This window comes from Lutra lutra, chromosome 7, assembly GCF_902655055.1.
Source record: "Lutra lutra chromosome 7, mLutLut1.2, whole genome shotgun sequence".
Lineage (NCBI taxonomy): Eukaryota > Metazoa > Chordata > Mammalia > Carnivora > Mustelidae > Lutra > Lutra lutra.
Window position 1 is genome coordinate 24,107,876 of NC_062284.1, and position 25,573 is coordinate 24,133,448.

A 25,573-nucleotide genomic window follows, 5' to 3' on the forward strand; every position below is an offset into this window, starting at 1 on the left:
CAAAACCCAGCTTCCCCACCCCACCCAATCACAAAAAGCATTGACAAAAGACCAACTTATACAGTCCTTTGAACTGTGTCCATATAAAATTTAAATAACACTCCCAAACCCAGAAGAAATTTCATAAACAAATTAAATGCTTGGACAAATTCAGGATTCAAATCATTTAGCACATTTTTTTAAAGCCACAATAAATCACATATCTTCTAACAAGAAATGAAAACAACAAAATGACAGTTATATACATTTGCTAACGTTCCAAAAAGCTCACTGATGGAGCAACAGCAATAATTTATTTAAACGAGTACTGTTTACTAATGTTAGTATAATATGCCTATTTTAAACTTTCTACTAGAAGATGGATCTAGAGCAAATGTTGCAACAGGCAAAACACTGAATTATAGTTAGCTTTTAATTTTCATCCTTTTCCCCATGTGTCCAAAGTTATAAGTTATGTAATAGCCTGCAGAAAAGTCAGGCATTTGGTAAAGCAGGGAACATGGGACCAATTTTGATAAAGGTGTTTCTTCTTTGTTCCCATTATGACTTTAAATGTGCTATATATTCAAGGGGCAGTTTCAAGCAGTCACACTGGAGCTCCTGCAGGCTCCAAATACCCTGGGAGATAGCACTGATGAGTATGTGGCAAGGGGAATGCATCCAGAGACCTACTCGTCTTCAGTCAGAGGGTGGGGGATTAAATATTCTGCTCCCTATGTGGAAGGCACTATGTATGTGACCATCATCACATGCCTCAGTTACATTGAGCTCTCCCTCACTTATTCAGTAGTTGCAACAATGCCGGAGTCTCAGACAGGTCTAACTAGAAACCAGACACTTCTCCAGGGATGCAAGCCAGTGGGACTGAATACAGGGCGGTGGAAGAACCCAAAGGCCAGATAAGGGATGCTGGGCAGCTAAGAGGTGAGCTGCACCAGGAAATCCTCTCGCCTAAGGCAGATGGCACAATCCTGTGGTTCCAGGTGGTAGGACCTTGTCCGCTCTGAATTCACCAGGCCCCCTGGGGCTTTTGCAGGCCAGTGTGGCAGGAGTAGGAGCATGGGGGCAGGGGGCTGTGTTACTGCCAGATCTGCTGCTGTGAAGAGGGCAGAGACCATTGGTTTACCCCCCATCACACACCAATGGCTCCATCAGTGCAGCCTGCTAGAAGGGTTGACTTAGGGGGAGGAAAAGGGGTCTGGGAGGGTGAGAGGTTGAGGGGCAGGCCTATGGCATGCATCTAGCTCCACGTATCTTTATTTTTATCCATTTAAAGTTGCTTAGCTTCATTATGCACATCCCTCCTTAGGTGCACCCTCTCCCCTCCACCACACACTCCTCCCAGTAAGTACAGGACTTTCTGAGAACCACCAGGATTATAGAGGACATGTTTGCACATGAACTTTACTCTCTTCACAGAAAACCTTATAATTAACCCCCCAAAAAACCAACTTGGGTATTGCTGTTACCACCACCTTAAGTAACTTCTGATTGATTCTTGACACTTTTCCTTGAAAGACAATGTTTAAGACCCTTTTTACATCAAATACATTTATTGAGTGCTAAGACCTTCTCTGAGCCCTTCCTCTAAACCCTCACCACTGCCCCCATGTCACAGATAAGGTGTCTAAGGCATAGGAGGGGAATGGCTTGCCCAAAGCCATTCAGCTGGTTGGTAAAGTCAGGATTCAAGTCCAGGAGATTTGTCTGGGCCCTAAGCCTGTCCCGTTCACTCTCTTGAGAATTGGGAACCCTGAACTTTTTTTGTAGATTATGCAGGGCAGCCCCACTCCAGGCCAGGTTGTTATATACCCCACCCATCATGGGCTCAGAAATTTTTCCTCTCCACTTGGCCCCAATCCCCTTACCTGCCCACCGTAGCCCAGGGACAGCACCACAGAACCAGTGAGCTGGCTTGCCCTCCATGAAGCCAGCTGCTAACCTCTTATTAAACCTGAAACGTGCTGAGCAGTCTTGCTGGAAAGGTTAGACTGACAACAGTGGGCCCACACTGAAGGTCAAAGTCTCGGCTTCACAGAGATACCCTAGAACCTACCTTTTGTCGTGGCTGATCTGGGGATGTGACTACTACTGTATTGCAGATGGTGAGTGCAATGAAGAAGTCGAACACGTCAGAGAGCTCCGGGGACAGGTGGGCCAGCGGGTGTTCCTGGTGCCTTGCGACGGCCAGGCACCTGTCACATTCACTCACCTTCTCAAACAGCTTTGGATCAGGGGTAATGTCTTTTTCCTGGAAGAAGACAGAGAATAAGGGGTGAGTATAACCCAGTGAAAACATCTTAGTGCTTGACTGTTTAAGGCACTCTGATTTTATTATAAGCTGTAAAGACACCTCCATCTGACTCACGTACATATGCCATTTTATAGTGATGAATAATGTATAATTGGTAGAAGAATATATGACCTACATATGAAATGAAAAGCATATGTTCTTATATATAACACGTGTTCTCATTATAAAGTAATACAGCTAAGAATATATTATTCTAACATATCTGACTCAGAGAGACTTGAAAAAGACAAAGAGGAAAATTTAACAAATCTGTATCACACCACCTCACAGTAATACATACTTTTGGAAACACATACTTCTTTGTCTCCTTCCAGTCTTTTTTCTACACGTTTACATTTAACTTCACCGAATATTTTATATATTTCCTTTTGACATAAACCCAGAAGTGGAATTTCTGAACCATATAGTAATTCTATTTTTAAGTTTTTGAGGAACCTCCATACTGTTTTCTGCAGTGGATGCACCAGTTTGCATTCCCATCAACAGTGTAAGAGGGTCCCTTTTCCCCATAACCTTGTCAACACTTCTTATCTCTTGGCTTTTTGATGACAGCCATTCTAAAAATGTGTGAAGTGATATCTCATTATACTTCTGATTTGCATTCCCACCTTAAAATTATACAATGTTGTATGTCAATTATATCTTAATAAAACATTTATACATAAATTGGCAGTGTCCATTTTCCCCAAAACACTATATACAGTTGATCCTTGAACAATGCAGGTATTGGGAGCACTGACCCATGTGGAAGCAAAAAGTCTATATAACTTTTGACACTCCTAAAATTAGCCTACTACTTACTGGAGGCCTTACTGATAACACAAACAGTTGACTACATACAAACAGTTGACTATATAACAAACAAAGCTTTGTTTGTTATGTATTATGTACTATATTCTTATAATTATGTAAGCTAGAGAAAATAAAATATTATTATGAAGGGGCATCTGGGTGGCTCAGTTGGTTAAGCGTCTGCCTTTGGCTCAGGTCATGATCCCAGGCTCCTGGAACCGAGCTCCATGTCAGGCTCCCTGCTCAACGAGGAGCCTGTTTTTCCCTCTACCTCTGCCCCTACTCCCCATTCATGTTCTCTCTCCTGCTCTCAAAATAAATAAACACAATCTCTAAAAAATTTCTTTAAAAGTAAATAGTATTATAAAAATCGTAAAGAAAGTACAGTACTGGATTTATTTTTAAAGACAGTCTCTTCAGTAAATGGTGCTGGGAAAATTGGAGATATATATATAGAAGAATGAAAGTTGACCATTCTCCTACACCGTACACAAAGATAAACTCTAAATGGATGAAAGACCTCAGTGTGGGACAGGGATCCGTCAAAATCCTAGAGGAAAACATAGGCAGTAACCTTTTCGACAACAGCCACAGCAATTTCTTTCAAGACATGTCTCCAAAGGCAAGGAAAACAAAAGTGAAAATGACCTTTGGGACTTCATTAAGATAAAAAGCTTCTGCACAGCAAAGGGAACAGCCAACAAAACACAGAGGCAACTCACAGAATGGGAGAAGATATTTGTAAATGACACTACAGATAAATGGCTGATATCAAAGATCTATAAAGAACTTCTCAAATTCAATACCCAAAAAACAAATAATCAAGTCAAAAAATGGGCAGAAGACATGAACAGACACTTCTCCAAAGAAGACATACAAATGGCTAACAGACATATTAAAAATGTTCATCATCATTAGCCATCAGGGAAATTCAAATCAAAACCACATTGAGATAATACCTTATATCAGATTGAATGGCAAAAATTGACAAGGCAAGAAACAAAAAATGTTGAAGAAGCTGTGGAGAAAGGGGAATCCTCTTACACTGTTGGTGGGAAGGCAAGTTGGTACAGCCACTCTGGAAAACAGTAGGGAGGTTCCACAAAAATTTAAAAATAGAGCTACTCTATGACCTGGCAATTGCACTTATTACTCAGCCATCAGAAAGAATGAATACCCAACTTTTGTACCAACATGAATGGAATTGGAAGAGATTATGGTGAGTGAAATAAGTCAAGAAGAGAAAATCAATTATCATATGGTTTCACTTATTTGTGGAACATAAGGAATAACATGGAGGACATTAGGAAAATGAAGCAGGGGGAGGAATCAGAGAGGGAGACAAACCATGAGAGACTATGGACTCCAGGAGACAAACTAAGGGTTTTAGAGGGGAGGAGGGTTGGGAGATGGGTTACTCTGGTGACGGGTATTAAGAAGGGCACGGATTACATGGAGCACTGGTTATTATATGCAAACAATGAATCATGGAACACTACATCAAAAACTAATGATGTAATGAATGGGGACTAACATAACACAATGAAAAAAATTATAACAAAAAAATAAAAATAAAAATAAAAATAAAAATCTGTGTAAATGGCCTTGCACAGTTCAGACCTGTGCTGTTCCAGGGTCAACTGCAGTCTGAACTTTCCCAGGCTTTTTTTTTTTTTTAAGATATTATTTATTTATTTGACAGAGAGATCACAAGTAGGCAGAGAGGCAGGCAGAAAGAGGTGGGGGGGAAGCAGGCTCCCTGCTGAGCAGAGAGCCCTGAGCAGGGCTTGATTCCAGGACCCTGAGATCATGACCTGAGCTGAAGGCAGACACTTAACCCTGAGCCACCCAGTCCCCCCAGGCTTTTAGGGATCATTTGAAAATATAACTTTTAACAACTTTAAAACAGACATACAATGATTCATTTGGCCATTCTTTTATCACTGAATACATTTTTTTTTCCCACTGATAAACTGCTTTGCACAGAAAACTGGCTGAATCAGTAAATTCCTAGGTCAGAAAGTTTGAATATTTTAAATACTCCTGGAACCATATTGCTAGATCGATGTCAGGAAAGCTTTGTTCCAACACAGTCCCGCTCCTGTCAGGCATGAGAGCCCTCCTCCCAGGTGCCCCTGTGTAAACCCACCAATCTGCAACCACAGTGTAATGGCAGCCTCTATATGGGTTTCTAAGGACAGAAGAGACTCAGGCCACCACAGAGTGATCAAAATGGATTCTCCCTCTCTGCTCTTAAAACATTTCAGAAGTGAAAGGATTTTTTAGAGATCCTCACTCACTCACTTCTGGAAATTTTCCTGCCTGACCAGAATGGTCCATAAATGTTTAGGCAGCTGGCAAGGCAAGGGAGGAAGTTTATTGGATTTGGGCTCCTCTAATTAAAACTCCCCCCCTACTTGGCTTTACTTTTTCACAGTTGTCATCTTGCTCTGATGTTTTATTCATTCCATTTGGCAGGACGGACTTCCTCTCCAGCACCCCTCTGGATAGTTCACTGGCAATCTCCCATCCTTAGGGCCCAAGGCCAAGGGGCCATGTCAGTGTTTTAGGGGGAAGGTATTGGCCACAAAAGTTCTGTTAACTGAGCAGAGCTAGGCCCCCCAACAACAGCTGATTCATACTGTTACATGTAGACAGACACTTTGGAGGAATGGAGGGAAGCAGCAAGGCCAGGAAAGGTGATGCTGCCCCAGCATTGGCAGCTGCCATGCTCTAAGTGGGACTCACCATGGGGCTGCTGAAGGCTGTGTGCTTGGACAGCATGCTGGCCCGCTTAGCCTCGGCCCGGCTGCCTGTGCGCCGATGGGACTTGGTGCTCTGGCTCCTGTGCATGACTCGGACGCTCTGGTGGCTCCCTACGCTGCCACGCTGGGGCAGCGAGCCCCCTCTGGGCACTGCCTCTTCCTCTTCTGAGTCTGCTTCCTGGTACCTGGCCAGACGCTGGGCTGTGGGCAGAGGGACATGGGGTGACACATCACAAGGAGGCTAGGAAAGTGAAAATGATTCAGAGCACTTGCCACCCTCGCTTGCTTAAAGGTAAGGCCACATCTAATGAGAGTTTCCACTGAAAGGTGGAGGCCACTCTCATTTTATCTGGACCTACAGTCAACCTGGTGAGGCTGACATTCTCAGCCCACTGCACAGATAAGCACAAAGTCATAGAGAACATAAGGAACTTGCTAATAAGCACACAGGACTCATCCAGGTCAAGGTGATGCCAAAGCTCAGGTCCAGTGCCTTTTGGTACAGTAGCCATCCCAGTCCACAAACAAGTAAGGAGTAGACAGAGATAGGTTCACATACAGCCCCTCCATTCGGGCGGACCCTAGGTGTGATGAATGGGGTTTGGGCAGCAGACGACAGGGACAAAGGAGGGGAAGACGATGAAGGCCTAGCCCACAGAATAGCCTGGCTCCAGGATTTGCCCTTTAACCTGGGATCATGGAACCACCTGGCTCACTGGGGCTATCAGGACAGGTCACAAGTTGAATCTCTACCCTGTACTCACACAGAAGTAATGGTTCTCAGGCTGTGCTGATGGTGCTTTCCTATGAGAAATCCTTGTTCAAGGCCAGGTAGGTGGTAGGTACTGCCTGCATTTACCCTGTGTGGATGAAGCCTTACCCAACAGGGAAGCTCAGAGTCCTTGTGGGTTGCACAGGGTGGACAAATACTGCCAGGATAGAGACCCAGCAGGCAAGGCTCCACTGAAGACGACCTTGACTGCATTGTTATGCTTGAGCCCTCAAGGGGGCACTTCCCAGAAAAAGTCCCTGTGGTCCTGTGGCCACTCAGTGAATTACAAGGTCCTTCTGCACTGCTTCTTGCTAATGGATGGCTCTGAACACATTTTTCTGACTTTGACCAGTTAGTTCAGCTTGTTTCATTATGGATGAGCAAGGAGACTGACTATTCATGAAGATTACTCATTCAAAACAACCAATTACTAGGAACTCCAAGAGTATGTCAAGTGCTGGGTATGAGCACAAGGTATCTTAGCACATAGTCTGCCTGAGGGCCTAAGAAGGGCCCTCCAATCTGGGCATGCCTGTGGCGTTGGTCTGTCTTATGAGCCAGGCCTTATATTCAACATCTTTCTTTAGGAAGACTTTTCTTTAGGGATGGGAAAAACAGAAAAAACAGAGATAAGGAAAGGTAAGTCATCCATGGTCACAAGGCCAAATAATTGGCAACACCAGGATTCAACTCAGGGAGTCTCTTACCCCAGAAGTAAATCTCCCCCTGCCCATCCCACCCACACCTGGCTGATGGGTGTCCCAGTTTGGTGGTAAATGAACAACAAGGAAGAACAAAACCCAGATGCAGTGCTGTCAAGCTTCTGGGCTTGTGCATTAGGAGCCTGGTGTCAACCTCTCGAAGGATGCACCAGCCCGTGCCACCCTCTTGCAGCACTAGTTGGATATTAGTCTAAAAGAAGCAATCCCTCAGACCACTGCTGATGTGTATGTGGTCTACAATGATACAATGATGTGGCCCCTCAGTGACACCCTCAGTGTTGCTGGGGAAGACGGAGACAAGAAGGTCATGCCTCATTCTGGGCACACAATGTCACCAGGACAAGAGGTCAGAGATGGCCCAACCCACTGTCTTGATGTATGTGAACTGGGCTCATTGTACAAAGTCAAAGTCATCTTAATTCATTTTACTAATAAGATCTAAGAGGTCAGGTCATGGGCAGTAACAGCTGAAGTTGCTCTTGGCCTCAGGTGCATGTCAATGACTGATGACAGCACTTCTTTCAAACATGCAGCAGAGAGGCCTGCTTGTTTTGGTCTTCACTAGAAATGCTTTCCTGTGTCTTCTAGGGGCAATGCAATCCTTTGATTTTATGATAAGCATCTGACAACTGTCAAGATTTTTCTGTAATCTTAGTTGGGATTCTGCCCATGGAGCCTCAGGTCCAGCTTTCAAAGGCTGCTTCTGACCCAACTTCAGACCTGGGTCTCTGGCTCCTTTACAATTAGGCTAAGCTCTACTTTTAGGCAAATGGACTCTTCTGCACAAGGCTGAGGAGTTATGGAAGGGAGAGTGTGAGGGGGACAGATGGACAGTCACTGACCATGTATTTTGGGTGGCAAATATAACAATAAACATATAAAAAATAAACAATAAACAAAATAAGTTCCTATGACTTCTGTTTAATATGATTACTTTAATTTTACATAAAGGGCCTTACTGGATATCATAATTCTCAGTCTCATGAAACTCACAAAAACCCCATGCCTCTTACAGATCTTTCCCGCCACATCCCCCTAAAGATCAACTTCCTAATGATGTCCATGTACTGATTCCTGTTCTTTATTTGCTTCTGTTCCCATGGCAAGACTTCCTTCACATTTCAGATGCTGTTGCAGGAAGAAGAGGGAGTCCTAGCTGCAGAGCTGGTTTACCTCTCAAAGGTACCACGGCACCACAAAACACTACTGTGGCACCAAGACCCTTATCATGGTGCCCTCTCCTGTCTCTGATGGGTGTTTAGTCATACCCTCCACTTATGAAGTGGATGTCTCCTGTAGGGGTTCAGGGAGTACAGAGGCAGCAAAGGATAAGGAAAGGAGAGGTGGGAGGAGTAACCACCATAAAATTCAAATGGGTGTGATATTTCATTCCAGCTTTCACGAACAACATTTTCAAAGGCAAAGAATACAGCATGAAATGCCCAATGCCTTTCCGAGACTTTCAGCTAACAACAAGAGGACTGACAGGTGACAACAAAAACACCTCTCCATTTCTTGGTGTGGTAAAGAGACTGGGTGCCTCAGAAGTGAATTTCTCAAGAATGCCCTCCTTGGTTCTCTTGTCTGGCAGAAAATGAGTGTTTTAAGCAGATGCCCACCACACTGAGATACTGCAGTGTCGCTGTCAGCAACATGGAATTCTGTATTTGTTTCTATAAATGCTGCCACGCTTCAGTCTCCTGAGTTGCTCCAAAAGCCTTTCCATGTTTTATTCTCGCTCAAAAATCAGCAATCCCTAAAGTTTATATGTGTGTGTATATGTGTGTGTGTGTGTGTGTGCATGTATGTGTGCCCAGGCATGTGTGCATGTAGCTTTGACAGAGCGGCTCTCTGTCCAGCCCAGACTGGGAGTCCCCACCCCCAGACTCACCATTTGCATCATGGGAATATTCTATGCCAGACACAGTGCATCTTCGGAAAACCATTTTATTCTCAGTTAAAGTGCCAGTTTTATCTGAGAAGATATACTGTATCTGCCCTAAGTCTTCCGTGATGTTCAGAGCTCGACACTGCAGCTGCGAGTCCGTTTCTTCATCATACAGCTCTGTATCCTGATGAATGAAGTACACTTGGCATACTTTAACAATTTCAATGGAAACATATAAGGAAATTGGGATCAAAACCTAGAAGACATAAGGCATACACATGAACACTTATGAGGACTAGGGAGCTCCAGAAGTAGTCCAAACTACTCAAAGTACCAATGACTACAACCACAAGTAAGTAGGGACTATACTGTACCTTTAAGAGCTTAACCAGGTTGGTTTAGAGTCAGTATTGGAAAAGTATGAGGATATTGGCAAAAAGTTTAAACTAGGACAGCCTATGGTGTCACTGCAGAGCAGAAATCCACTATCGTGTCTGGAAGAATGGTACCATGGCTTGGATAGAAGCAAGCATTTTCGTATTACTAAGTTGTGCTTGAGAGAAGCTAGGAAAGGAAAGAGGAGAAAGAAAGAAAAAAACACATGGCACAGTCAGAGTCCTCATAAGCAAAGTCACCTCGCACCACAGTGGCACTTGGCCCCCAGGCTCTCCCAGGGCTCCCGGCAACAAGAGCTTCCCATCCCGCAGACACAACCCCACGGTTCAGAAGAGACAGTCTTTCCAGAGGCTGGTTGTGTTGAAGGACAGTTTCTGGGATCTTGCACAATACAGAGCAAAGGGAAGAAGGCTTTGGGAAGAATATTTACAGTTATACTTTGACAATTTAAGAATAATCTTCGTGAAGTCAGTGTTTAAATTCTTTTTAATAACAGTATTGAATTGATGTTCAAGGGCTCAGAAAATCATATCCAGACAGACTAACTGGGTTCTCCTGGTAACTTAATGTTAATGCAACATCTACCACACTACCACACTACTCTAGTGCTACTACTACTACAAAGCTAGAATGAAATTTGCATTCATAAAAAAACTAATTTGGAAAGTTCCTATTGTATGAAACAAATGTGATAAAAGACAACAGATCTCCCCTCATTGATAAAGGCTAAGCAGAGGGCCTCTCTGCACTTTGTGTTCCTAAGATGACACTCACTGCCCCCTCCCTACTCTTAAACAAGACTTTTGGGCATAGATTCTCACTTAGTGATGGGGAATTGCTCATGAGGCATGTGAACTAATAATACTAATGATAATAATAATAAAAATAAAAACCAATGCTGCAAAATGCAATGTGATAGCCTGAATTCAATCTTGGAACAGATAAAGCACATTACTGTAAAGACTAGTAGAAGCCAAATGACATCTAGAATTTATGGCAAAGTACCAAAGTTGGTTTCTTGGTTTCAAAAATTTACCATAGTAATGTAGTTAAGTTCACATTAGGGGACTCTGGGTAAGGGACATACTGGCACTCTCTGCACTATTTTTTGTAACTTATCTGTAAATCTTAAAATTATCCCAAAATAAAATTTAGGGTCTTTTTAAAGAAGTAATTGAATAGAAAAAGAAAACACAATTACCCAAAAACCAACCTTGCAAGGCCTAAGAATCCTAGGAAAGTGTTAACTTGAAAAGCACCCAAAGAAGACCCTATAGATAAATTAGGTAGAAAAGTAAAAAGCAGCACATTAGGTAGATGTATCTGTGGTCCTCCCAGATGCAGAATTTATAGGACATTCTTAGCAGAGTATGATAACTTTAAGTTCTTACCAGAAAATTAAGCAATTATCAAATGGTACTTAATACTGTTACCTGCAGAACTATTATCATTGTCAAAAACGAGTAGACGGCAGCCGTGACTGGGGATAAAGAACTGCCGTCAGACTCAGGGACATCAAATAATGATTTCTTCTCCTGATACCGCCGTACCCACAGTCCGTGTCCTACAGCAACATTCAAAAAGAAACATCATTCATCCAATAGAAAAAATAAGACACCACTAGTGCAAATTAAAGCAAAATTTCAAGACTATGGACGCAGGCACACTGGGTCTCATTAGCCTGCCCTGCCATGTAAGAAAGAAAAAGGGCATGGCAGGGACTGTTGGCACCCACAATCAGATTGCTGGAAGGCACTGGTTCTGGGACTCTCCCTTGCGTCAGGCATTTCCCATTACTGGCACTGAAAAGCATACTGGTCATGTGGCAGAAACTGGGTATGGGCTGGCAGCTACCAATGGGAAATCCCAGAAAAGGAATTTCCCAGCATGTGCCTCACAAAACACGTCTTGTCAGTAGGCCCCAGATACTGCCTGTTATTGACCCTTGCTATAGATTCAAATCGCACATGTCATGGACTCTCAGAAGCCAGTGGAAATGCACATTATTTCATCTACTGGGTCCCATGCCTACCTGATAACAGAAGCCCTTTTCATGACCCATATACCTGTGTCTTTCACCACTGAGCTCTAAGACCACATCACACCTGTGTGCTTCATGATGATAGCTGGACAGGGGATATAGTGATGATCATTTACACAGAGGCTCAACACAGTTCCCTGCAAGGCACTCCCAAGGCAGCATGCCGGGTCTGGAGCCCATCAAAGGCTGGACAGTACCAGAGTCCATGTGCAAGCTAACTGCTAGCCCTTTCTTAGGACACAAATGTTTTTTTTTCCTTTTTCTCACAGAGTTCTGATTAGGAGCATTTGTACTTCTCTTGCTCTGTTATTCTCAGTTTATCACCAGGTGACTAATACTACTTCTGCTGAAATCATTATAACTGCTGTGATTAAACCATTCTTCCATCCAAGAAGTTTCAAATTTGAAAAGTAACATTACCTTGTAAAGCTCATTCATCTAGGCCTCTCTAACACGGCCATACTGATGCAACCAGCCCTTGAGTCTCAGTGGATAACAAACGCATGTTTTAACTTGAGAGCGCTGGGTCAGAATGAGTGGTCGGCAGCCCACTGGGCTCACCTGGAGGCTGTCCGGCAGTGCCCTTTCATCTGTGACCCATGAAGGAGACTTACCGACGGCAGAAAACAGGGACATACAGATGAGGAGGAGGACACACCAGAGCACATCGCAGTTCATCTGCCTCTCAAGCTGGCTGCGTTTGTAACGGGGCCCGCTGTTGTTCAGCAGAGCCTTGGTTTCATGTCCTGTGCAGGGAGCAAGAGGGATGTGGTACATCGATACCCAGCAGCGGAGCGACCACACACCCGACTCACGGACTGAAGCACAGTGCTGCCGTCCATTCATACTTACAGGACAGGCTCAGTCAAAAACACAGGGTATGAAATGAATCCCAAATACGTAACCACCATGGAGAAACAATGGGAAGAAATAAGTTAAAATGCTAGGAGAGAACACTTTTGGTAGAGATACTATTAGAAATTTTTCTTCTTTCTGTTTTCCGGGCTTTCTAATTTTTTACAATGTCTATGTGCTACTTTTGTAATCAGGAAAAAAAAAAAAAAAAGGACAAGGAGCAATGTTCAAGGACACCCATCACAGGTGGCAAGCCAGCAGCATCACAGACCGCATGTGCCATGGCCATGCCTACCTGCATAGATGACGATGCCAACAACAGCTTCCGTGTTTCTGATGGTACATCCTCGCAGCAGCAGGTTTTCTTTATACAGCCCGGCCTTTCTCCCATTGTCATGTATCCTGTCGAGGAAAAGGTGGCATGCATCACAGAGATGTTCTCAAGCACCTTGCATCTCAAGGAGCACTGCCTGGGGAAAGGAAGATCTGGATGCTGGGAAGAGAAACAGGGAACTCCTGGAGTGGGTGGCTTGTCTCTGTGGATCTCTGCAAGAGCTGAGAGGGAGCTGGTGCTCACTAGTAACTGGGCTTCTAGAAGTATCTCAACAGCTGGCTGTTTGTTTATTTTGTCAATGAGCTTTGTGAAATAGTAAGATAGATATATCTGTACCCCCTGTTCCTGACACAGGGCTCCTAAAAACCCTGCTATATAGGGGTGCTACCAGGATCTTTTGTTCTAATACTTAGTCTTTGACTCCAGTTCCCAGCAAAGGACTCCTAAAACTCCTGTAATTTTCCAGTGATAAGAGCACTAGGAACATCTCTGAACCCAGTTTTTCCTGACATAGGATACTACATCCTTTTTAATTTCCTGGGAGACAAGAGTATTAGGTTTTGATCTTATGAAGACACTCTGGGTGGACTCCTGGTTGTGGTTTAGTCACCAGAAAGACCAAGGCAGGACTAGAAACTCAAGAGTTTTCAGCCTCACCTTCCATTCTCTAGAGAGTGCAGAGGGGCTGGAAATTAAATTAATCATTGATTGTGCCTATATGATGAAGCCTCCATAAAATCCCAATACCAAGGGGTTCAGAGAACTTCTGGGTTGGTGAACACGTGGCGGTGCTGGAAGAGTGATATGCCCAGAGAAGGCACAGAAGCTCTGCACCCCTTCCCACATTCTTTGCTCATGCATCTCTTCCATTTGGCTGTTCACCTGTATCCTTTATCATATCTTTTTATAATAAACGTAAACAGTAAGAAAATTGTTTTCTGAGTACTGTGAGATGCTCTAGAAAATTAATCAAACCTGAGAAGTGGACTGTGGGAACCTCGGATTTATAACAGATCAGTCGGAAGGACAGGTGACAGCGTGGACTTGCGGTTGGCATTTGGAACGAGGAAGTCTTGTGGGACTGAGCCTTAACCTGGAGGATCTGACACTGTCTGCAGGGAGTGTCAGAATTGAGTTAAATTATAGGACACCCAGCTGCTGTGACAGAATTGCTTGATATGTAAGAAAAACCTACATGGACAAATTGCTGTCAGCATCACAGGCTTTTCATCATCACAGGGACAGACCGCAGCTAGAGAGGGTAGACCTGGGAACTGTAAGACTGAGTGAGAAGTTGGTCGGGGAGGGTTGCTCTGTGTGGTCTTGTGCTTGTTTCCTGCTCATCGTGGAGAACACTGCTCCTCATCAGTACCTTGTATTGTCACAAATAGACAAATTTTTCTTTTTCTTTAAGTTTTTATTTAAATTCCAGTTAGTTAACATACAGTATATTATTTTCAAGTCTACAATACACTTTCGAGTCTGCAATATACTACAATATAATACCTGGTGCTCATCACAAGTGCCCTCCTTAATCCCCATTGACAATTTAACTCATTCCTCATCCAACTTCCCCTCTTGTAACTAGCAGTCTGCCTATAGTTAAGAGTCTATTTCTTAGTTTGCCCCTCTTTTTCTCCTCTATGCTTACTTGTTCTGTTTCTTAAATTCCATACATGAGTCCAATCATACAGTATTTGTCTTTCTCTGACTGATTCATTTTGCTTAGCATAATACACTATAGCTCCAACCACATCATTAGAAAATGGCAAGATTTCATTCTTCTTATGGCTGAGTACTATTCCTGTGTGTGTGTGTGTGTGTGTGTGTCTGTGTCTGTGTGTCTGTCTGTATTTCTTCTTTATCCATCAACTGATGGACATTTGGGCTCTTTCCATTATTTGGCTATAGTAGATATTGCTGCCATAAACATTGGGTACATTATCCCTTTGAATTAGGACTTTTGCATTCTTTGAGTAAGTACCTACTAGTACAATTGCTGGATCCTAGGGTAGTGCTATTTTTGACTTTTTGAAGAACTTCCATAGTGCGTTCCAGAGTGACTGCACCAGTTTGCATTCCCACCAACAGAACAGGAATATTCCTCTTTCCCCACATCCTCTCCAACACTTGTTTCTAGTGTTGATTTTAGCCATTCTGACATGTGTGAAATGATATCACACTGTAGTTTTGACATGTATTTCCCAGATGATGAGTAATGTTGAGCATCTTTCCATGTGTCTATTGGCCAACTGCATGTCTTCTTTGGAAAAATGTCTATTTGTGTCTTCTGGCTATTTTTAAATTGGATTATTGGTTTTTGGGGTGTTGAATTTGGTAAGTTCTTAATAGATTTTAGATACTAACCCTCATTATGTGAGATAATAGATTTCTGTTGTTCCAGTTGCCTGGTCTACAGTGAGCCTGAGCAAACTGAGGCATCCTTTAACATTTCATCTGAGCCTCTGAGAAGAGCTTCTCTAGTTCAAGTCTCCTGGCTTCCTGACTCATCACAACCAGTCTCTTCTAAATCAAAACTGTTCCAAAGTCCAAGTGTGATGAGACCTGTTTGGCAAGACTGTTCTGTGCACTGGGAAGGGTCACAGCCTGGCTCCTTGGGAAACCATGGAGTTAAGCTAATAAGTATTCTGCATAGCTATTCTTCCTCAGAAGATGTCATGTCTCCCTAATCAGCACTTGCTGTTGGTAATGGGTTTTCCACATCAAGGCTCATTCCTCCAGGGACCAGCAACCGGGCAGCAATCCATCAGTTCAAACACAGAAGTGCGAGGTGTGCTTGTTGTTGCCCAGTTGTCCCCAGGACCAGAGGCAGTAGGGTGAGAGTTCAGGGACCTTGGAGAGCAGCCAGCTGCTCTTTCCTTTCCCTGGTCACATCACGTCCAGCACCTGGGCCCTCCTATCTTCTCCACCCCAGAGAGTGGTCCACCCTCACACATCCTGACCAGCACTCTGACTACACCAAGAGGGCCCTTCTTGACCACTCCTTCCTCATTTTTACATCTACTCAAATGTCAGTCCTTAATTTTACCCTCTTCCCTGGTTATTTCTTGAATCCACCTCCTTCTCCCTCCCTCTGTGCATCACTGACCTAATTCAGACTTCCAAGATTTCTCTGTTCAGAGACTGCAACATACCTCCTTGCTGGCCTGGATGCCACCAGCCTTGGTCCCTCCTGTCCATTTCTCACACAGTCACCAGAGCAACCTTTCAGTGTGTGCACCTGAATGCTGCATTCTCCTGGGAGATTCTGTGTGATCTCCTTATTTCTTCAGGCTTCACACACATGGCCCAGCTGATTCTGCAGCATCTTTGTGGGCTCTTCCTGTGCAGGCTTTGGGCTCCAGCCACCTCACACTGCACATCCTTCTACCCATGCTGCCTCTCATCGCAGTGCAGCCAGTTAGCCTAGAGGAGCCTAGCCTGCTAGCCTGGGGTCACATTTTATAAACTTCAAGAAGGTTCTCTGGGTTAAGCTCCCCAGACCTTCCAGCCAGGAAACTCTACAGTATTCTTTGATGCCTCTTTGTTTGTGTCCACTTCTAAATATGAGCTCCTCAAATCTTATTCTGTTTGGCACCCCTGATATCTATTTCTAAGCCTGGCAAATGCTGAAGGTTGCATTGCCCTCAGCTTTAGGTTGGGTCCATCCAATGGTTATGTCATAAGGACAGGGGTGTGAACACAGGCAAGGGAGGATGACGAGCTCATTCCCTGGCTCCTTTTGGGGAGTGAGTATTGGGCTGGGTGTGTCCCTAGACTAGGGCTATGAGCCTCCCCAGGTGACCCCCTTGACATGAGTCCAGGTGGCCATTCCTGTTCTGGGGCCACTGGACCTCACAGTGGTGACAGCTCAGCTGCTACTAACTCTTGTAGCTCCATTGACTCCTGTTTCAATGGACCTTAGCAAAAAGACCCCTCTCCACATATGTGAATCTAAGTGCCAGATCTGTTGCCTGAGGGAACTCTGAGTGACACGTAGGGAGAAAGAAATCATAGAAGAATTTTCTTTAATAGTTGATCAAGTTTTTGTTTATCTAATGTAAGTGCAGAAATAACCCAATTGTGTGTTTTGTGTCAATGATGGATTTTCTTGAGATATAAATGTCAATTAAAGGTGCCAAGGTTGGGCGCCTGGGTGGCTCAGTGGGTTAAGCCGCTGCCTTCGGCTCAGGTCATGATCTCAGGGTCCTGGGATCGAGTCCCGCATCGGGCTCTCTGCTCAGCAGGGAGCCTGCTTCCTCCTCTCTCTCTCTCTGCCTGCCTCTCTGTCTACTTGTGATCTCTGTCTGTCAAATAAATAAATAAAATCTTTAAAAAAAAAAAAAGTGCCAAGGTAACGAGTCCAGTTGGTACAGTTCATCTTAATGCCTGGTCATTGGTAGTGAGTACATCTCGGACATAAACCCATAGTTCCATCCAGACACTGGGCTGGGGGGTGGTAAGGACCCATGAGGGCTCTTGTGCTGCTGTCTCTTACAGGTGACAGTGGTGTTGGAGCGTGTCATCTGTAGGGCAGGGAGACTACCCCAACAAGCATGAACAAGTTTGCAATGGCAGGTTCCCAGCCCTAGGTGGTCCTATAAAGCTCTGTAGCATGCAGGGAGGGAGCTCAGGACTTACTCTGTCAAAGACTTTGGGATCAGAAATAGAACCTGTATATACAATTTGAAATGGAATTTTATTTCAGACTAAACCAACCAACCTCTCTGCTTTATTCCTAAAGGTAAACGAAAATGTTTGACTGACTGGTGGCTTCAGAAACCACCCACCATATGCCATGAGGTTGGCTGAGCACAGCTGAGCTGGGTGCTTTGAGCTGCTGGGGCACTCAACCACTGAGCTGGTCTCCATTCACAGGGGCCTTTTTGGGCTGCAATGCCTTGGTTCAGGGAGAAGGAGCCCACAGGGGTGGAGAACAGGATTTCGTTAGTGTTTAACTGTGGGATTGTATTAAACGACGGTGAGCATTAAGGTGCCCTTGAATAATGAAGGGCCTAACACTTTTTTTTAAAAATTTTAACAGCTTGAGATACATTTTGCATACCATAAAATTCACCTGTTTAAAGTGTACAGTTGAGCATTTTGTTTTTTTTTTTTTTTTTTTGTATATTCACACAGTTGTGCAGCTATCACTACCAGGTAATTTTAGAGCATATTTACCACCCCAAAAGGAATCCCCATAACCACTGGCAGTCACTCCCCATTCCCCTTCCACTCCCCTAAACCCTGAAAATCACTAACCTGCTTTCTATCTATAAAGACATTCCTATTGAAGACATTTCATCCCAATGGAATCACATACCATGGCTAATACCACTCTCTTGCCTAACATGTTATAATACACCTCATGCTTCCTCCACAGACAGTTAAAGGATTATTTCTGTTGTTGCCTTGCACATGAATTTCTTTCTTTCTTAATTTCTAAATACATGATCTTACTTTTTCTTGGAATATTTCAAGCCTATCTTAGAATTTCTGTATTTTCTTACCCATATACTAAAACAATAAAAAAACGGAAAGAAATAATTCACCTAATTCTTCACCCATATTCTTTTCCTTCATTCTCATGTCAGTCACTGTTACTTCCAACATTAGGAGGAAGTCATGTTAGGAAATGTAGAATAATTTGCTTAGTGAGTGGGCAAAGCTAGAATTCAGACTTGGGTCTTCTTGCTATAAACCCAAGCTTCGGTCTCTCTAAGTGCAAATGGCTAAAGTTTTGAGTTCAGATTGGCTGGTCCAAATATGAGTGAAACTGGTTTTGCTGGTATAAAGGGCAGCTGGGCTCAGCCTGGGCTCCCTGGCTGGAGTGAGGTCACAGGACAGCAGCTGAGTCAAGGCTGAAGGGAGGCCATCCTCAGCAGATAATGAAATCCAGCAAACCAGCCTAAGAGGGAACTGGCTGCTGATCGGCTCCCTGGGTCTAAACTGCAGATCTAACTCTCAAGTTAGCCCCACCCCTGAGCATAAGGACCAGTATGGGAACTTGGCCTCCCTTCTCTCAGGAGAGGAACAGGTGCCCCCCCGACACTCCAGTTACCTGCCCCCATTCCCCTCACTCTTCCTGGAGCACTTCAACCTGGCTAGGGAGTAGAGCTGCTCATGCTGGTTGCAGCACAGCACCAAAGGGAGAAACTTTAACACACAGTCACCTCCTCCTGAGACCCTGCCTCAGTTGGCCTGCTAGGAGAGAGGCCCATCGGCACCTTGACCTTTCAGTGGCCAATCCAAAACACCTGGCTTGGTGGAAATGGTAAATCACAACTAAACCAGAGTCCAAGTATGCAAAGACCTGAACTGGCAGCCTGGCAGCATCTAGACTAGCAGGATTTGGGACCAGGCTTGGAGGTGAGTCTCACTGCAAGACGACAGGTTGGAGAAAGTATGGCAAAACTAGGGAGCAGAGTGGGGAAAGATTCATGCAGCAGGCAAATGTCCTTCTTGCCTTTCTTTCTCAGGAGATGGACCAGTGAGGTCACTCATGTTAAAAACGTTTGTTGGAGGCATCTGCTGCAGAAGCTGAGTAAGCCTGGCTGGCTGGGGGGCAAAATGACATCCACTCAAGCAGCTATCTGCCAGAGAATGCAGAGGCTGGAGGTGCTGAGTCAGCTAAGGGCTCGGTGTGGAGGTGGTGCAGGCACTGGGGGTAAGCAAGGAACCAGGGGACGCTACCTCTCATTGATCACCACCTCCCCACACCTGAAAGTCAGCATTGCCCACATGGAGATCTCCACCAGTCTGGCTTTCTGTTATCTTCTCTTTTCCTAATAAGAGTCCTTCCCCTTTCTTTGAGGCTTTCGTCTCTGGCCCTGGTTCTCCTTTTTAGGCCACATTTCTAGAAAAAGCAGAGGAAAAATATAATTCCTCTTCTACTTCCTGCAATCTGGACTCTGACCGTCTGGGTCTCCACTTTGATGGTGTGGCCTTCCCGTTCCTTAGGCTGCCCCTGGAGTGTGGCAGGCAGATTTTCTCCTGAATGTCCCTGCTCTGCCTCCATCATTGGACATTGCCCTTGGAACCACACCCCTATCACACCTAAGGATGCTTGCTCCTGACTGTGGGGTTATTCTGTCTTTATTCCTTTCCTTTCTTCCCTAGCCCTTTGTCCCATGTTCCCAGGCCTGTTCCCTGACTTCATACATGACCTCTGGGGCAGAGGGTCCTCAAATCTTTATCTTTAGGTCCTACTCCCCTGAAGTTCTGTCCACATTGACTCCATCTGAGGCACTTCCCAGCTCCTCAAATCCAGGAAATCTCAAAAACCCCATTACCTTCCTTCCATGGCTTCTCCTAATACACACACTGAAGACAAATCACCCTCCCTTTCCAACAGCAACTCTTCCCCTGGACACATTCATGTTCTCTTATACCTCTCTCCTGATCCTTTTATCTCCCTGCTCTATGGTATTATCTGTAACAGTTATAATATTAACAATAGTAGCAATGACCATAATAGTGGTAAATATTTATTAAGCACCCTTCTGAAAGCTTTCTGGTATTAAATTGATTAAGCTTTGCTCCAAGGACTTGAGGGGGCTCCCATGATTCTCCCCATTATACAGATGAATAAAGTTAAATAGATCGTCTAAGGTCATCTAGCTATAAGTGTGGGCTCCAGAGCCTGCCAGCCTCAGTACTAAGCTGGACTTGTTTAAAATCCCTATGACAAGCATAGTTCCTGGAGGACAGGACCAAGAGCTGCTGACTTAGGGTTGAATCCCTTTCAGTGTTAATCCAACTCAAGAGCAGGCAACAAAAGTGTGAGAATAGTCATCAGAGCACAGGAGCACTGCATCTTTCAGAAGTTTGGAGGAACCCCTATAGAAGAGAAGACAGACAATAAGAGAGGAGTACAGTCTTTGGTGAAGGATGTCTACCCTTTTTCTTCGGTAGAGTTGGCCTCACAAAATTACCCTAACAGCAAGAATGTGCATAGAATATTCCCCCTAGAAGATGCTTTCACCAACCTTCAAGATGGTTATTTTAGGGTCTTTGGAAACCCAGCATCTGTTCCATTTAGCTGATGTGGCCCTGGAGATTCACAGTGGTGCTGAGAATGGTGCCATGGGTGAAGTCTGGGGGACAATGCGTCAGTGGGCCTACAGAAGATGGTCCAGGAGGCCATGGGAGGGTGAAAGATCCATGGCAGACTTGAGTATTCTCCCTCTACATTCTACATACTACATTTTAACATTTTTCTTAATGAGATTTATCCTCTTTTAATTGGCTCCTTAATGGATGACCTAACACTTTCCAAATTCTGACCTTCAAGCATGGACCAGCAATTTTGATGGGTAACTGGGTCCCCTCTTGGCAGCACACACATTTCACCATTTACTATTAACGCTTTTCATTCGCTGCTCAGCCCGTAGCAGGATAAGAAGTCTACAGTGTGGGGGACACATGCAACAGTGCTGGCTGTGCCACTGAGCCCGAAGATTCAAACATACACTGAGAGGTCCTGGAAATGGAGCCTACTTCCAGAAGCAGAGTATCCTGCCTCAACCCCACATGTCTGTGGGGGCTACTACGTGCCTGGACCACAAAGCAGTTAGACTGGTCAGTTTGTACCTCAAGCAAGAAAGCTGGCAGAGAGAAGGCCCCAAATTCTCTACACAGGAGAACTAAGCCTGGGAGAGCAGATTAAGGCTCCAAGAGGTCAAGCAGTGAGTCAAGGCAGGTCAGACCTACAGTCCTTCATGTTCTTGCACACACATCTCATTCATTCCCTGTGAGGCTGCCCCCAACAGCTTTGGCATCCAACTCAGCAACTCCATGCTGATGCTCCCTCTTCAGTCCCATTGTTTTCCCCAAGTCAAAGGACTAAACACACACACACACACACACACACACACACACACACACACACACACACTCAGTATGACTGTTATTTCTGAATGAATATGAAAGTAGAGAGACTAGCATATATGTCCCACGTACGCATAGCCCAGCTTCTGCAAGTACACCACATGCCAAGCCTTTGTCATTTATCCACCTTTTTTGTCTTCCCATTTCGGAGCAAGGGACTGAACTACTTGACACATTATAGACTGTACTTATTTTTTTGTTTGTTTATTGTCTCTCTTTTCCCCTAACTATAATGAAATAAACATGAAGGCAATATATATATATATATATATATATATATATATTTTTTTTTTTTTTTTTTTGTAACTATTCAGTTCATTGCATTACTCTCAGAGCCCTCAACAGGGCCTATCATGCAGCGGAGGCTCAACAAATACTCAGTGCCTGAGTACCTAAGTGAATGAATGAATGAGATTCTACCCAGACTCCTCCTGGGTAGCCCCCATGCTTCCATTTAATGGGGCCATGTGTAGTCAGTCAACCATACTTCTCTTGTTCCCCTCATCCAACCTGGGCCAGCTAGAGGAAGAACAAGCTGTATTTATTCATCACAGGCAGTGTGGGCAAGTTTCTACTGCAGATAGGATCTTACAAACCAGTCCCATAAGCAACCAAGAAGGCTCAGCAATGGGCAACATTCCTAAAAGGCTACACATGTGGCAAAAAATACTAAATGCTTATTTTTGAACTATGTGTGTGTGTGTGTGTGTGTGTGTGTGTGTATCAAACAGAAGATCAAGCTCAAACATATGTACAATACTCACATGCAACCACGAAACCTAGTCAGGTCGTTGTTTGGCTTCTCACACTCGATTACGCTGGTGAACGTCAAAGGATTGAATTCGGAGACCTAAAACAACAGCATGCATACATTAGAGAAATCTGGGCTCAGACCATTCCATTCTAAGAGGCACTTGTTCTTCGGTCTCATATCCACCTGGGGCAGGGATATTTCATGGACGGAGTCTGCCTGGAAACCTCTGCAGAATGCCAATGGGCACACAGCACTTAGCTCATGCTTTCTCATCTTTATACTGAATGATAACTGATCATTGTAGAATGAATAGCAATTAATAGAACAGTACTGGTGAGTAAGTAAGCTGGAAACGATTATAGCTCTAATGAAAATAAAAGAACTAAGAGATAACGGCAAAGGAAGCCACTAATGATTGAAAGGGATGAATGAACTTTTTGAAACAGACCAGCACCTTCCAATTTCCTATACAGATTAGAGAAGCAAATTCCATCTGGAAAATAGGAACTTATAATAAAATGACATTTCCTCAATGTGCACTAAAATTTTTGCACAGATATTTAATGACATACATTTAATAACAATTTCTGTTTTATTCTACTTGATGAAAAATGGCAGCTCACCACAAAGTCTCTCATTGAGAATTTTGCCACTGAGAGATATAACACTGCCATAAACCATATGACCAGATTAGGAGTGGAGAGAAGGAAGGGAGAAGGAAGGAGAATGGGAGGAAGAAAAATGGGAGGGAAATGCAGGGAATAGGCCTTTAGTATATATAACTATCATTAATGGATTTTTTTTAAAAATTAGCTCTCATCGCTCAGACTTGTCATTCCCTTTTATCTACCAAGTGTCACAACATGATGAAAAGTTAAATTGTCTTTGCTCACACAAGTAAATCATCACATAAAAAGGGCAAGTGGTTAAAAATCATAGCAATGGCATAAATATTGTTAACACCACCCCAGGTGATTATGACTCTACCACAACAACATAGTTTCCTGCACAGAATACAGCCATAAAGGTAATTACTCAAACGTCAGTTCTTACTGTTTCTCAGTGCATCCTATATATTAAAAAGAGAACTCACTGGATCATAGTAGCTCAATTCAATAGCTGAAATTAAAATGCCATTTTAAAAAGCTCTTCTTGAGGTTTAATTAGCCATCAGCCTTGCTCCCCTTGGACTGAAATGGCCTCTGGCTCTATTTCTAGAGTGAGGCTATGTGTCAGGCTGCCTTGAGTTCATTTAAAGCCATCTGAAGTATCTTGAAGCCAGCTGGTTGCCTTTTCCAAGGCAGACATTTGCAGATGCAGCATCCAGGATAGCCATGAAGGGACTGAGTTCCACAGCACACCAGGATTATTCTTGGCAGACAAGAAGGGTGCACTTAAAATACTCTGTCTGTTTGTTATTCTTTCTCTCTAAGAAAAATGTAATGTGAATGGCTCAGAAATGGTAGGACATTCCGTCTCTGGACTCCAGTGCTGCATTCGGAACGTTCTATAATAACCATGTGCCTTGAGGAATGTGCACGTCCAAGGCTCAGGTTGCCTGGTTTCATCTGCTTCATCTGGAGTTGGGGAGAATTTTGAGGATTTTTAGAATTGGAGGGATCTTCAGAGACTGTTATAATTCAACTGTGTAACCACTACCATCCTCACCCCATATCCCAGAATTTATATGTTGAAGTCCTAAACCCCAGAACCTCATGATGTGCCCACACAGGACCTTTAAAGAGATAATTAAGTTAAAATAAGTCATTAAGGTGAGGCCTAATACAATGTGACTGGCATCCTTCTAAGAGGAAATTTGGATGCAGACACATACTGAAGGACAATCATAAAAAGAAAAAGGGAAGAGATGGCTTCCCAAAGAAGGGTTCTCAGAAGAAACCAATCCTGTGGACAAACTGGACTTCCAGCTTCCAGAACTGCGAGAAAGTGAATTTCTGTTGTTTAAGTAGCTCGACTGTGGTATTTTGTTATGGCAGCCCTAGCAAACCAATACAGAGACCATCTCTTAGTTTCTCATTTAAAAAAGTTTCACATGCAGAGCACATTTTTTGGGTAGGAAAATTCTAATTATATTGATTGTTTCTAAGTAAACTGATGATATAATAGTACCCCATTTAAGAAATATATTTATTTATTTCTCACTCATCTACCTACCCATCTGTTTCATTCCAAACTGGCTTCAAGGTCATGCTCTAGTCACTATCATCTGCCAAACTTTTGTCAACACTGCCCCCTGGAGCATGGACAGAGTTAGAGGATTAGAGGATCCCAACCCACCCTTCCATTCTGAGCTTGTTAAATCCATTAAAAAACAAACAAAAAACACTTCCTCTTGGGGAAGATGAAAAAATTCTGGAGGTAGATGGTAATAATGGTTACACAACAATGTGAATAAAATTAATGTCACAGAACTGCGCACTTAAAAATGGTCAAAATAGTAAATTGTGTGTTATATGTATATTTTTACCACAACAAAAAGAAAGTTTAAAAAAAAGCATATGTACATACATTGAGGATCGATTGTGAAGAAAGGAATTACTCCTCAAGTATAACATAGCCCAGAAAACCAGGGATTTCAATATAAATACGGCAATATAAATACACTATGCATGCATAAGTAATTTGGGGGGCACAACTCTACTGCATCACCAGCATCACTGTCACCAATTACAATTTTTTGATAGCTTGTTAAATGTCAGACCCCGTGCTACAAGCTACTCACCACCTTTTATGGCAGGGTTCATTTTCATGCTACCTTTAATTTAGGGTGATTAGGGAGCACGCCTAAGGTCATACCCAAGGTCAAGAGGCCTCTGAGTAACTGATGGCAGTTCCTTGGCCTTTCAGACATCCAGCTCAGCTGCTGACTCTTAGGCTATCCTGCTTTAACAGGCAAAGATGACATTATGTTTAATAAGCCAGAAAGTGTGTAATCCTAAAGAAAATTTCAAAGATATTTAAACAAGTCTTTAAGTTTTAATGTTTTAAAAAAGATGCTTCCTATTAAATATATCCTGGTCTGATGGTTGA

The 25,573-nt window shown here is 43.6% G+C and overlaps 1 protein-coding gene across 4 annotated transcripts in view; it reads right to left on the reverse strand.

Moving 5' to 3' along the window:
* The window catches only part of ATP10A (ATPase phospholipid transporting 10A (putative)), a 182,925-nt gene that overhangs the window by 34,152 nt on the left and 123,200 nt on the right, over positions 1-25,573 (reverse strand). For all 4 annotated transcript variants that reach the window (XM_047737380.1, XM_047737381.1, XM_047737379.1 and 1 more), the window contains 7 exons: positions 22,533-22,618; positions 12,841-12,947; positions 12,305-12,436; positions 11,083-11,213; positions 9,257-9,509; positions 5,855-6,072; positions 2,057-2,251 (listed from right to left, as the gene is read on the reverse strand). In XM_047737380.1, the coding sequence (XP_047593336.1) occupies positions 2,057-2,251; positions 5,855-6,072; positions 9,257-9,509; positions 11,083-11,213; positions 12,305-12,436; positions 12,841-12,947; positions 22,533-22,618 (1,122 nt within the window). The remainder of the gene's footprint in view (positions 1-2,056; positions 2,252-5,854; positions 6,073-9,256; positions 9,510-11,082; positions 11,214-12,304; positions 12,437-12,840; positions 12,948-22,532; positions 22,619-25,573) is intronic.